A 12,351-nucleotide genomic window follows, 5' to 3' on the forward strand; every position below is an offset into this window, starting at 1 on the left:
AATGGCCTACTCCTGCTCCTATCTTCTATGTTTCTATGTTCTGAATCTATCCCATTTAGCACGGTGGTAGTGCCACACAGCACAATGGAGGGTGTCCTCAGTGTGAAGACGGGACTTCGTCTCCACAATGACTGTGCGGTGGTCACTGCTACCAATACTGGCATGGACAGATGCATTTGCGACAGGTAGATTGGGGAGGACGAGGTCAAGTAGGTTTTTCCCTCATGTTGATTCTCTCACCACCTGTCGCAGGCCCAGACTGGCAGCTATGTCACAGAATCACAACAGTGCAGATAGAGGCCATTTCGGCCCATCGAGCCTGCACCGACACATATCCCACCCGATCCCCGTAACCCCTACACATATCCCACCCTATCCCCGTAACCCCATGTATTTAATCCCCCTAACACTAAGGGTCAATTTATCATAGACAATCAACCTAACCCGCACATCTTTGGACTGTGGGAGGAAACCGGAGCACCCGGAGAAAACCCACGCAAACACGGGGAGAATGTGCAAACTCCACACAGACAGTCACCCGAGGCCGGATTCGAACCCGGGTCCCTGGCGCTGTGAGGCAACAGTGCTAACCACTATGCCACTATGCCACCGTCCCTTCAGGACTCGACCAGCTCGGTCAGTAGTGGTGCTACCGAGCCACTCTTGGTGATGGACATTGAAGTCCCCCACCATCTCTAGATCTTTTCATCGCTAACTGCCGCCATGACATCGGCCGTCTCCATTTCTCTGCTCCCCTCACTCACTCCAACCTACCTCCCTCTGAACTTGCAGCACTCCATTCTCTTAGATCCAACCCTGACATTGTCATTAAACCCGCTGACAAGGGTGGTGCTGTTGTTGTTTGGCGTACTGACCTCTACCTAGCGGAAGCTGAACGCCAACTCTCCGACACCTGCTCCTACCTCCACCTGGACCATGACCCCACTACCGAACATCAAACCACCGTTTCCAAGACTGTCACTGACCTCATCTCCTCTGGAGATCTTCCCCCCGCTGCCACCAACCTCATAGTTCCCCAACCCCGCACAGCCCGCTTCTACCTCCTTCCCAAGATCCACAAACAGGACTGCCCTGGTAGACCCATCGTTTCAGCCTGTTCTTGCCCTACGGAACTTATCTCTTCCTATCTTGACTCTATCTTTTCTCCCCTTGTCCAGTCTCTTCCCACCTACATCCGCGACTCTTCGGACGCCCTCCGCCACTTTAACAGTTTCCAGTTTCCTGGCCCCAACCGCTTCCTTTTCACCATGGACGTACAATCCCTCTACACCTCCATCCCCCACCTGGATGGCCTGAGGGCACTCCGCTTCTTCCTCGAACAGAGGCCCGACCAGTCCCCATCCACCACGACCCTCCTCCGCCTGGCTGAACTTGTTCTCACATTGAACAACTTCTCCTTTAACTCCACTCATTTCCTCCAAATCAAAGGTGTTGCCATGGGTACCCGCATGGGTCCTAGCTATGCCTGCCTTTTCGTGGGCTATGTGGAACAATCTTTGTTCCAGTCCTACTCGGGTCCCCTCCCTCACCTCCTTTTTCCGATACATTGATGACTGTATCGGTGCCGTTTCCTGCTCTCGCCCCGAACTTGACAATTTCATTCACTTTGCCTCCAATTTCCACCCTTCCCTCACCTTCACATGGTCCATCTCTGACTCTTCCCTTCCCTTCCTCGACTTCTCCGTCTCCATCTCTGGGGATAGGTTATCGACCAATATTTACTACAAGCCCACTGACTCCCACAGCTACCTGGACTACACTTCCTCCCACCCCGCTTCCTGTAAGGACTCTATTCCATTCTCCCAGTTTCTCCGCCTCCGCCGTATCTGCTCCGACGATGCCACCTTCCACACCAGTGCTTCAGACATGTCTTCCTTTTTCCGCAACCGAGGATTCCCCTCTACCGTGGTTGACACTGCCCTCGACCGTGTCAGTTCTATCTCCCGCACCTCTGCCCTCACCCCTGCCCCTCCCTCCCGGAACCACGATAGGGTTCCCCTTGTCCTCACCTTTCACCCCACCAGCCTCCACATTCAATGGATCATCCTCCGGCATTTCCGCTACCTCCAAAGTGATCCCACCACCAAACGTATCTTCCCCTCCCCTCCCCTCCCCTTTCAGCATTCTGCAGGGACCGCTCTCTCCGAGACACCCTAGTCCACTCCTCTATCACCCCAAACAGCCCTTCCCCTTCGCCTGGCACCTTCCTGTGCAAGCGGAGGAGATGTAACACCTGCCCCTATACCTCCCCCCTTCCCACTGTCCAGGGCCCCAAACACCCCTTCCAGGTGAAACAGCAATTTACTTGTACTTCTCGCAATCTAGTATACTGTATTCGCTGCTCACGATGCGGTCTCCTCTACATTGGGGAGACCAAACGCAGATTGGGTGACCGCTTTGCGGAACACCTCCGTTCAGTCCGTAAGGGTGACCCCGAGCTTCCGGTCGCCTGTCATTTCAATTCACCGCTCCATTCCCACTCGGACCTCACCGTCCTTGGCCTCTTGTACTGTTCCACGGAAGCTCAACGTAAACTCGAGGAACAGCACCTCATCTTCCGATTAGGCACTCTGCAGCCTTCCGGTCTCAATATCGAGTTCAACAATTTCAGATCATAACCTCGGCCCCTATTTCATTTTCACTTATATTTTTCCACTCCTTTCCTTTCCCCCCCCCCCCCCTTTACTTTTGTTTCTCTCTCACACCTGGCAGCTATCTTTTGCCCTGCCAGTACACTTTACACCTAATCACAGCCTATTACCATCTCGTCTAGCTTCTAATCTCTTTTACTTCTTTTGGTTCTTTTATTCTTTTGTCCGATCGCAGCCCTGCCTTCGATCTAGTTCCTTTTCTCTCCAGTTTTGAAGAAGGGTCAAACCCGAAACGTCAACTCAAATTTCTCTCCACGGATGTTGCCTGACTTGCTGAGTTTTTCCAGCATTTTCTGTTGTTATTTCGGATTTCCAACATCTGCAGTATTTTGCTATCGTACATTCTGTGCCCTTGCTCATCTCAGTGCTTCTTCCAAATCAGTACTCCGCCATGTTCAACATGATTCATCAGCTGAGGGAGGGCGGTAGGTGGTAATCAGCAGGAGGTTTGCTTGACCTGAAGCCATGAAACTTCATGGGGTCCGGAGTCGATGTTGAGGACTCTCGGCGCCGCTCCTTCCCGACTGTATACACCACTGTGCCGCCACACCTGGTGGATCTGTCCTGCCGGTGTGACAGGACATACCCAGGGATGGTGATGGAAGAGTTTGGGACATTGGCTGAAAGGTATGATTCTGTGAGTATGACTGTCAGGCTTTTGCTTGACTAGTCTGTGTGACAGCTCTCCCAATTTTGGCACAAGTCCCCAGATGTTGGTGAGGAGGGCTTTGCCGGGTTGACTGGGCTGGGTGTGCTGTTGCCGTGTCCGTAGCTGGTGCCGAGGTTGATGCCGGGTGGTCCGTCCGGTTTCATTTTTATTATTTTGTTTTGTAGTGGTTTGTTATAACTGAGTGGCTTGTTAGGCCAGTTCAGCGGGCAATTAAGAGACAACCACATTGCTGTGGGTCTGGGGTCACATAGGCCAGACCAGGTAAAGAAGGCAGATTTCTTTCCCTAAAGGGAATATGCTCCAGCATCTGATTCGGAGCTCCACAGTCGCATGATGGGAGTACTTTAATCTTCCATCTATGGAGAAGGTGGCAGCATCTACCATGACCGGTTCTGAGGCGGTTGATGGTTGTCCACATTTTGCGAGGAAGGTTTGATCCTTCTGGTTGTACTGTGGGGTCCTCTAAGGAATCTATTGTGTGTCAGTTTATCCAAGTATTTCACCATTGGTCATCAAGGCTGAGGGGAGATTACTGAAGGGCTTCGGTGACAGTCCAAAATGGCCTTCTAGATTTGAGACGGGTTGGTGGTAGGTTGTTAAAGTTGGGCTGGATTGGCATGTCTTTGTTGGTGCAGTGGTTGTATTCTCTGGAGACTGCATATTTGCGGCGTGGGTGTGGTGGTGCGATGTTTGCAAGCATGGGCAGCCAAGGTGTTGGTGTCGATAAGTGTACTAGTGATAATTCTCATAATAGAATTCAGCTGGACATCAACGGATTTGACATACGGACTTGGTAGCCATGCCGGAGAGCAGTACTCTGCTGTAGAGTCCACCAGGGCGAGGGCTGATGTACGAAGGGTTTGAGCATCTGCTCCCCATGTGGATCCGGCGAGTTTCTGGTTCAAGTTGACCCTACTCTTCAGTTTTTTCCCCAAGGTTCTGGAGATGCTGCCTGTACGATAGGGTGTGATCGAGCACGACTTCTAAATAGGGTTTTTTGGCATGGTTCACTTCTGCTCTTGATTAATCCGTGCCTTTCTAAATGATGATTAATACTGTCCCTCAGAATTTTTTCCAATAATTTGCCCACCACCAAAGTTAGGCTGACCTGGCTTGTGATTACTCGGTCTATCCCGTTTTTTCCCTTTTTAAACAACGGTACAATGTTAGCAGTCCTCCGGCACCACACCTGTAGCTAGAGAGGATTGGAAAATGATAGTCAGAATTCCGAAGCAGAAGTTATGTTAAACTTGTATAGAACCTTGGCTAGACCACAGTTGGAGTACCATGCACAGTTCTGGTCTCCATATTTAAAAAAAAAAAGGATATAGAAGTACTGGAAAAGGTGCAAAAAAGGTTTAAAAGGGTGATACTAGAACTGAGAGGTTATAACGATCAGGAAAGACTGAACAGGCTGGGACTCTTTTCTCTAGAAAAGAGAAGGCTGAGGGGTGACTTAATCGAGGTCTTTAAAGTTTTGAGGGTCTGATAGGGTAGATGCAGGAAAGATGTTTCCAATTGTGGGCGAGTCTAAAACTAGGGGCCATAAATGATAGTCACTAATAAATCTAATAAGGAATTCAGGAGAAACCTCTACCCAGAGTGTGGTTAGCATGTGGAACTTGCTACCACATGGAGTAGTTGAGGTGAATAACATAGATGCATTTAAGAGGAAGCTAGATAAGTACATGAGGGAGAAAGGAATAGAAGGATATGTTGATGGGGTTAAATAAAGTAAGATAGGTAGAGCTTAATGTGGAGCATAGACCTGTTGGGCCAGATGGCCTGTTTCTGTGCTGTAAATACTATGTAACGCTATGTATATCGGGTGGGGTAGGGCGTTGTCTATATTGATGCACAAGGTATCACATTGTGTGGGACAGACTGGATGGACCAGAGGGTCTTTTCCTGGCCGTCATTGTTCATATGTCTATGAAAGGATGTAGCTGCTGATTTCACCTGTCCCTGCTGACAAATTATGGCACTGCACCTGCCATGTAGGCGATACCAGTGTCCTTCTCACTTTTGGAAGCGACAGGTGGTGTGTTTTGTTCTTTCCTGGCCTGTACAGCCACATTATCACACCATCATTTACTCGGAGCCAACAGGAAAGCTCTAGGTTGTGAATGTGTTCCTGGATGTGTCTGGAGAGCAGAGATTGCTTTGGTTTTGTTTAATTGAATGATTCCTTGTCCCGTAGGAGGTGCTGAACATGTTGCAAGAGAGTAAAGCTGACATCTTTGTGGATCCAGTGCTTCATGCAGCCTGCGGCCTAGATATCAAACACCAGTGTGCTTCAATCCTACCTGGCAAGGGGCGCCGTAAGTGGATTGCACTAGAGTGGTGGGTGGGTGGGAGGAGTTTGTTCCATCTGCTATTCAAACTAAAAACCTGGCCAGTCAGTGGGAAAGTGTCCCATTGCTCAGCACTAACATCCCCCGCCTGTAAGTGTCAGCTGTGACTCAGTTGGTTGCACCCTTGCTTCTAAGTCAGAAGGTTGTGGGTTCAAGTCACACTCCAGAGACTTGAGCACAAAAATCTAGGCTGACACTCCAGGGCGAATGAGGGAGTGTCGAAGGTGCCATTTTTTGGATGAGACATTAAACCGAGGCCCTGTCTGCTCTCTGGGGGACATAAAACATCCCATAGCACTATTTTGAAGAAAAGCAGGGGAGTTCTCCTAGCCAATATTTATCCCTCAACCAACACCACTTTTATAAAAAAAAAAAAAAAAACCTGATTATCTGGTTATCGCATTGCTGTTTGTGGGAGCTTGCTGTGTGCAAATTGGCGGCCGCGTTTCCTACATTACAACAGTGACTACACTTCAAAAGCACTTGATTGGCTGTAAAAAGCTTTGGGATGTCCTGAAGTCTTGAAAGGTGCTATATAAATGCAAGTCTGTCTTGTCTTCTATATTAAAAAAAAATCAAATAAAAAGTTAAGTGGGCTTCAATCTATGTGCATTAGCAATCCCCTCTATATTAATATATGTAGGCTCACAAAAGGTTTTGTTTAAAGGCTACAGTCAGCTCTGATATTTCCAGCATCAGTGGGGTTCCAGGTTTCCACTTAGCTTTTGATGGTAGCTCCAACGCAGCAGGGCAGATGTAACAGGCTCCCGCTGCCCCTGCTCTGACTGAGTGTAGAACACTGCTTCGGTCTCCTAAATCATTATAATTACCTTTTTTTTTTAACTGCAATTCTTTTTTAATTCTGCTTTTTTAATAAGTTAATTGTTCATTCAATAACGATTCCTTTGAATATTTCTGGATAATCCAAGCCCATTATTATTTTAGCAGCAATCTGTTGTTGGGCCTCCTGTGTGGAGTCTGCTGCTTGGCACCAGCTTCCTGTGGTGGGCTCATGGGAAGGTTTGACGTTTATTGAATTATGTTTTTCTTCTTTCCCCAGAAATGTCGTGTTTACTGGAGGCACTGGAAGATAAAACGGTGAGGTTGCAGCCAGACTGTAAGAAGAGATTGCAAGATCGCCTGGAAATGTGGAGTTATGCAGCCAAGGTAATGCGAGTCAGTGTTTGGGGAAAGGGTCCTAGGCAGTGTGCCACTGCATCCAATCCACTTCTGGGGAGCTTGGGGTATGAATGAACAGTGAAACATGGGGCCGTAAAGCCCCGCAATTGAAATTTCCCTCTTTCCACACTACCGTGTGTTGCCAGCACTAAGTGTGTGATGTAAGCAGGAATGGAGCTTGTTAACAACCTTGTGCTTCAGCAAGCCTCGACTTTCAAAACTGATTGGCACAAGCTTGATGATTCCTTGCAGTAATTTTCTGATGTGAGCGTTGTTGTCAGGGAGCAAACAGTGTTTTTTGGCAGGGCTGGCTGGGGAGTGTTGGGAGGAGAGTAAGAGTTGTGACAAGTCAGTTCAAACCATCGGGAATTCGGGGTGTGATACTTGCCTCTTTGTGGGGATGGTGTTGCAGGGGATGGGGTGTGGGAGATGGGGTGAGACCTGTATAAATATATTGGGTTTTATGGACATGAATTTCACTTTCAAGTGCTCATCAAGCATCTATTGCCTGGTTTTCATGGAGTATAATCCCTCAGTTAACAAAGCATTACTGTTTTTCTTGTAGGTTGCCCCAGCTGAGGGATTTGCAGACTTGGCCTATCAAGTTATGACATCTCCGTCCAAAAATTACCTTATGGGCTTGTTGGCACTTGGAGTTTGCGTTCTATTTCTACTGGGCATGACCTGTGGCAGGATCACCAAACGACTGACACGGGAGCTGAAGGATAGGTAGAGCATGGCCCAAGCCTGCCTTTGTACAGCCTCTGTATAGTCTCCTTAAATAAGAGCAGCAGACGCAATCCGATCCTTTACACTTTCTCTCTGTTTGTTCTGCAAAGATTTTATATGCAGAACAAATGTGCGAGCCAAAAGCTGCTGCTTCTGCTCCAGCAGGACTCCTCTCTTTAGTATCCTGTAGACTTGGTTTCCATTATGTATCTGAATCATGTTCACCCAGATCAAACGAGTCTTACTGGTAGCAGTCTCATCCAACAGAGATTCTCACTTGTAGGAAAGGTAACTGCCACAAATGGAACGATTCCAAAGAATTGTATCAGTTCAAGTAGATTGTAGGATGCTTTCGACACATGTCTGCTTCAGCCTCTTGTTTTGTCTTTTTTTGGCGACTGTACAAAACACATTGGTCTTGCTCTCTTTTTGGAGATTATATTCTTTTCATGCTTTTTTTTGGTGATGGTGGGGAGGAGAAGAAAAGTTGGCTATGGTTTTGCCCACTGTAGCCCACATTGTAAATGAAATATTGAGTGTTAGTGGCTTAAAGGGACCTGTTTGTGCAGAACAAGGATTGAGACACACTCTAAGGTGCCTAGAGGTATTGAGGCCAAACTTAACTCACTGTATATTTGAAATGTTTGGCGTTACGTAAAATTGTGGTAGCTGTTTTCATCTGTATGCTGTGCTTTGATTATTGGGTTACTCGGATTGTCGGCTCCAATTCGTGGGCTGATAACACTTAGAGGTCTCAGTTACAGATATTTTCAATTGAAGTACAAAAGGTCCTAAAGGAGACCATCCACCAAGCTCAACACTGACTCTCAAGAACAGTTTACCCTGCAATCATGTTAAAGTTGCATCACTTTTTATGCTCCCCGGTGAGGCTAGGAAATGACCTTTTTCTGAGTTAAGCCAAGGTTCATTAACGCATATCTCTGTAATTCTCTATATTGGTGCACTATTATTTCACAGCTGCATTCTGACTGGTACTCTGGGGCGAAGGCTGACTCGTAGGAAACAAGGCAGCCTGAAATTGTTTAGTTTAATTCTAGGCGAACGAGGTAATTTCATGAGGTGCGTTTTCACACGCACACTGATATGGTGCTGAATTGTGCAGTCACATTGATGCATACTAAGATGGCATAAGGTGTACAGCATTAAACTTTTGCATATCAGTATGTTATAAGAAATAATGCTGATTTGGAATAAAAATATATATAGAGAAGTAAAATTCTGTGGCAGTATTTTTGCCAGTTTTAAAAATTGTTTGAAGAATTGCCAAACTCTACTAGTTGTTTGAAGTCCCTTTTTTAAGCCGAGTGTACAGTGTGATCATTAATGCAAGGTTAATTTGCACAAAGTGAACTGTCTGCTTTAACCGTTTTCAGTCACTCATTGACAGGATCTCTGTTGGATGCACCTGAGAGTGCTACCAGTGATCACCATTCCACTAGACTGTGTTGTAAATCCCATCAGCCATAGTCCTCTACACAAATTGCTTCTGAACAACAATCTAATCAGGAAATGTGCATTTTAAATACTGATCTCTGACTGCTAACAGAAGTATCACGCACATTTATTTTCTCCTTTTGTGTTGAATCTTCAGCCTTATTTATTGTTTACTAATAAATTTTAGCAGGGTCACCGCCTGTAATTGTCGACTCTTTTCTGTTGCCTTCTATTTTAAGTTCTTGTGTGGATTTGCCTGGTCACTTTGGTGACTGCCATCATGGTGAGGGGGTGGCCTGCATGTTGCAGACCAGGGATTATGTTTTTTTAATTTCCTTTGTATTAGGGGTGTTTAAAATTTTTTAATACAAAATATCTGTAGTGCAATTGTGTACAGTGAGACTCCTTGGCGTCGCCCTGCGTGTTGTACAGACAAGACGCGAAAAGTCGTGCGTTGTACTGCTATAGGTGTCGATGTCACTTTGAAGTAAAATTTACAAACTGTAGGGTTTTGTGAATTTTTTTCTGTGTATAAAATCCGCTTCATGAACGTACAAGATACTTGTTCCTGATCATGCTGTGTAATTTGAGATGTTAATGAAATCCTAACATACAGGCTCTTTGTTCTGTACAGATGAAATGGCAGAATTTATTAATAAAAAGGTCTGCAGGTTTTTAAACTTTGTCCTTTCCTTTTGAGTCCTGTTCATTGCTGCATTTTCCTTGCCCAAGTTGAATCATTGGGTTTTAACCAGTTATCTAGGTATGCTTCCTTGTACTAAAGGGCTGCAAGTACTAATGACAAGATAAGATAATTACGGATGAGGAAGCCCATTCGTCCCATCTTAATGTAAAGGATAAGCAGGAATTTTAGCAGTCCTACAATATAATACTTAACAAATAAATAAGTAAGGTGGTGCCTAGGGGTTATAGCAGTGTGATACCTTAAAATAAGGGAGTTATAGGAGTACAGTAATTGTGCTCCATCACGAGGGGCAGGGTATTAAGGGTACAGCAGTGTGATGTCTTGCTATAGCGGGGTTTTAGGACCACAGGAAAGCATGAGGAGTGCTTCTAGTTCATGGTGGTTCTCTCCAGTAACTTCATCTGTTCATGCTTTTGACAGTCACTCCTGGATTTCCTGTGTACTGGATATTACATAGAGATGAGAGGATAAATACAAAATAGTCTTTGAAACCAACTTGCACCTGAAAATAATTTTTAAAAACCGGTTTGAGGCTACGATGTCTCCTTAAATAGCAATTGAGGACCTGGAGCGACCAATGTTTACTGAGGTCCCGCTGCAGCCTTGATGCGACAGCAGTTCCTCTGTCGCTCTAAACAGCAAATTTATTGAAGCAATACATCACGCTAAGTTAAAATATACACACCCCACTGATGCTGAAACATAGATACTACTTGCCTGTCACTTTACAAAACTCTCAAGACAAAATAACTGTTCTTCCCTCCCCAAAACCCAATTCCCAATTGTTACTTGCTTAAGATTCAAGTACTTTGTTCTTTCCTTCTCCCTCCAGACCTTTCCTCCTTTTTCTAAGTTATTTACATCAGAGGTTCCCAAACTACTTATTGCGTACCCACTTCCAGATCTACCAGCTGCCCATGTACCCCTACCAGCACACAAGTTTAATATTTTAACCCCTTTAATGCCCAAGCATTGTACAAATTATAATACACATATAACTTAAACTATGACTTAATAGTACTGCTCACCATTAATGTGACTGATGAGGTTGTTTGAGTATAGGTGCATAATGTTTGGAGAGTTGCAAGTTGTTTCCTACACAAAGGTGCTGACAATACTTTGATTTCATTCCAGTGAGTGATGCAAATCCACGTTCATACAAGCCCGGATGAAATGTATCCCAGACTGTTAAGAGAAGCAAGAGAGGAAATAGCAGAGGCTCTGACTATCATTTTCCATTCCTCTGGCTACAGGTGTGGTGCTGGAGGACTGCTAATGTCGTATCACCCTTTAAAAAGGGAGAAAGGGATAGACTGTGTAATTACAGGCCAGTCAGCCTAACCTCGGTGGTGGGAAAATTATTGGGAAAAAATTCTGAGGGACAGGATAAATCTTCATTTAGAAAGACACGGGATTAATCAGGGACAATCAGCATGGATTTGTTAAGGGGAGGTTGTGTCTGACAAACGTGATTGAATTTTTTGAGGAGGTAACAAGGAGGGTCGATGATGGTAGTGCATTTGATGGTGTATGTGGATTTTAGCAAGGCTTTTGATAAAGTCCCACATGGCAGACTGGTCACGAAAGTAAAAGCCCATGGGATCCACGGCAAAGTGGCAAGTTGGATCCAAAATTGACTCAGAAGTAGGAAGCAAAGGGTTATGGTCAATGGGTGTCTTTGTGACTGGAAGGCTGTTTCCAGTGGGGTTCTGCAGGGCTTGGTACTAGGTCACTTGCTTTGTGATATATCAATGATTTAGACTTTAATGTAGAAGGTATGATTAAGAAGTTTGCAGATGATACAAAAATTGCCATGCAGTGGATAATGAAGAAAGCTGCAGACTGCAGGAAGATATCAATGGACTGGTCAGGTGGGCAGAACAGTGGCAAATGGAATTTAATCCGGACAAGTACGAGGTAATGCATTTGGGGAGAGCTAACAAGACAAGGGAATACACATTAAATGGTAGGACACTGATAAGTGCAGAGGGACCTTGGCGTGCATGTCCACATCCCTAAAGATAGCAGGACGGGTAGATAAGGTGGTTAAGAAGGCATACGTGATTCTGGCCTTTATTAGCTGAGGCATGGAATATAAGAGCAGGGGGATTATGCTTGAATTGTATAAAACACTAGTTAGGCCTCAGCTAGAGTACTGCGTGCAGTTCTGGTCACCACATTACAGGAAAGATGTGATTGCGCTAGAGCGAGTACAGAGGAAATTTACAAGGATGTTGCCTGGACCTGAGAATTTTAGCTATGAGGAAAGAGTGGATAGGCTGGGGTTGTTTTATTCAGAACAGAGGAGGCTGAGGGGAGACACATTGAGGTGTATAAAATTGAAGTGCCTAGATAGAGTGGATAGGAAGGACCTATTTCCCTTGGCAGAGGGGTCAACAACCAAGGGAAGTGCAGTTACCCACATGGCTACGGACCAAGAGCTGGCAAATGTAGATCCCTTACAGTCAAACGGGAGAATTTATAATGGGGAACAAGGAAATGGCAGAACAATTAAACAAATACTTTGGTTCTGTCTTCACGGAAGAGGACACAAATAACTTCCCAGAAATGCTAGGGAACCAAGGG

General features: G+C 45.7%; 1 protein-coding gene across 5 annotated transcripts in view; it reads left to right on the forward strand.

Moving 5' to 3' along the window:
- The window catches only part of glg1a (golgi glycoprotein 1a), a 150,941-nt gene extending 141,197 nt beyond the window's left edge, over nucleotides 1-9,744 (forward strand). For 3 of the 5 annotated variants that reach the window (XM_085991130.1, XM_085991131.1, XM_085991132.1), the window contains exons 24-26: nucleotides 5,543-5,663; nucleotides 6,757-6,863; nucleotides 7,441-7,736. In XM_085991130.1, the coding sequence (XP_085847256.1) occupies nucleotides 5,543-5,663; nucleotides 6,757-6,863; nucleotides 7,441-7,608 (396 nt within the window). In that variant the 3' untranslated portion in view covers nucleotides 7,609-7,736. Of the gene's footprint in view, nucleotides 1-5,542; nucleotides 5,664-6,756; nucleotides 6,864-7,440 lie in introns of all 5 variants that reach the window. The other 2 variants (XM_085991133.1, XM_085991134.1) reach the window with 1 other exon arrangement.
- The last annotated feature ends 2,607 nt before the right edge of the window (nucleotides 9,745-12,351 follow it).

Source organism: Somniosus microcephalus, chromosome 6 (genome assembly GCF_052327205.1).
Source record: "Somniosus microcephalus isolate GS21.2 chromosome 6, FLI_Smic_1.0, whole genome shotgun sequence".
NCBI classification, from domain to species: domain Eukaryota; kingdom Metazoa; phylum Chordata; class Chondrichthyes; order Squaliformes; family Somniosidae; genus Somniosus; species Somniosus microcephalus.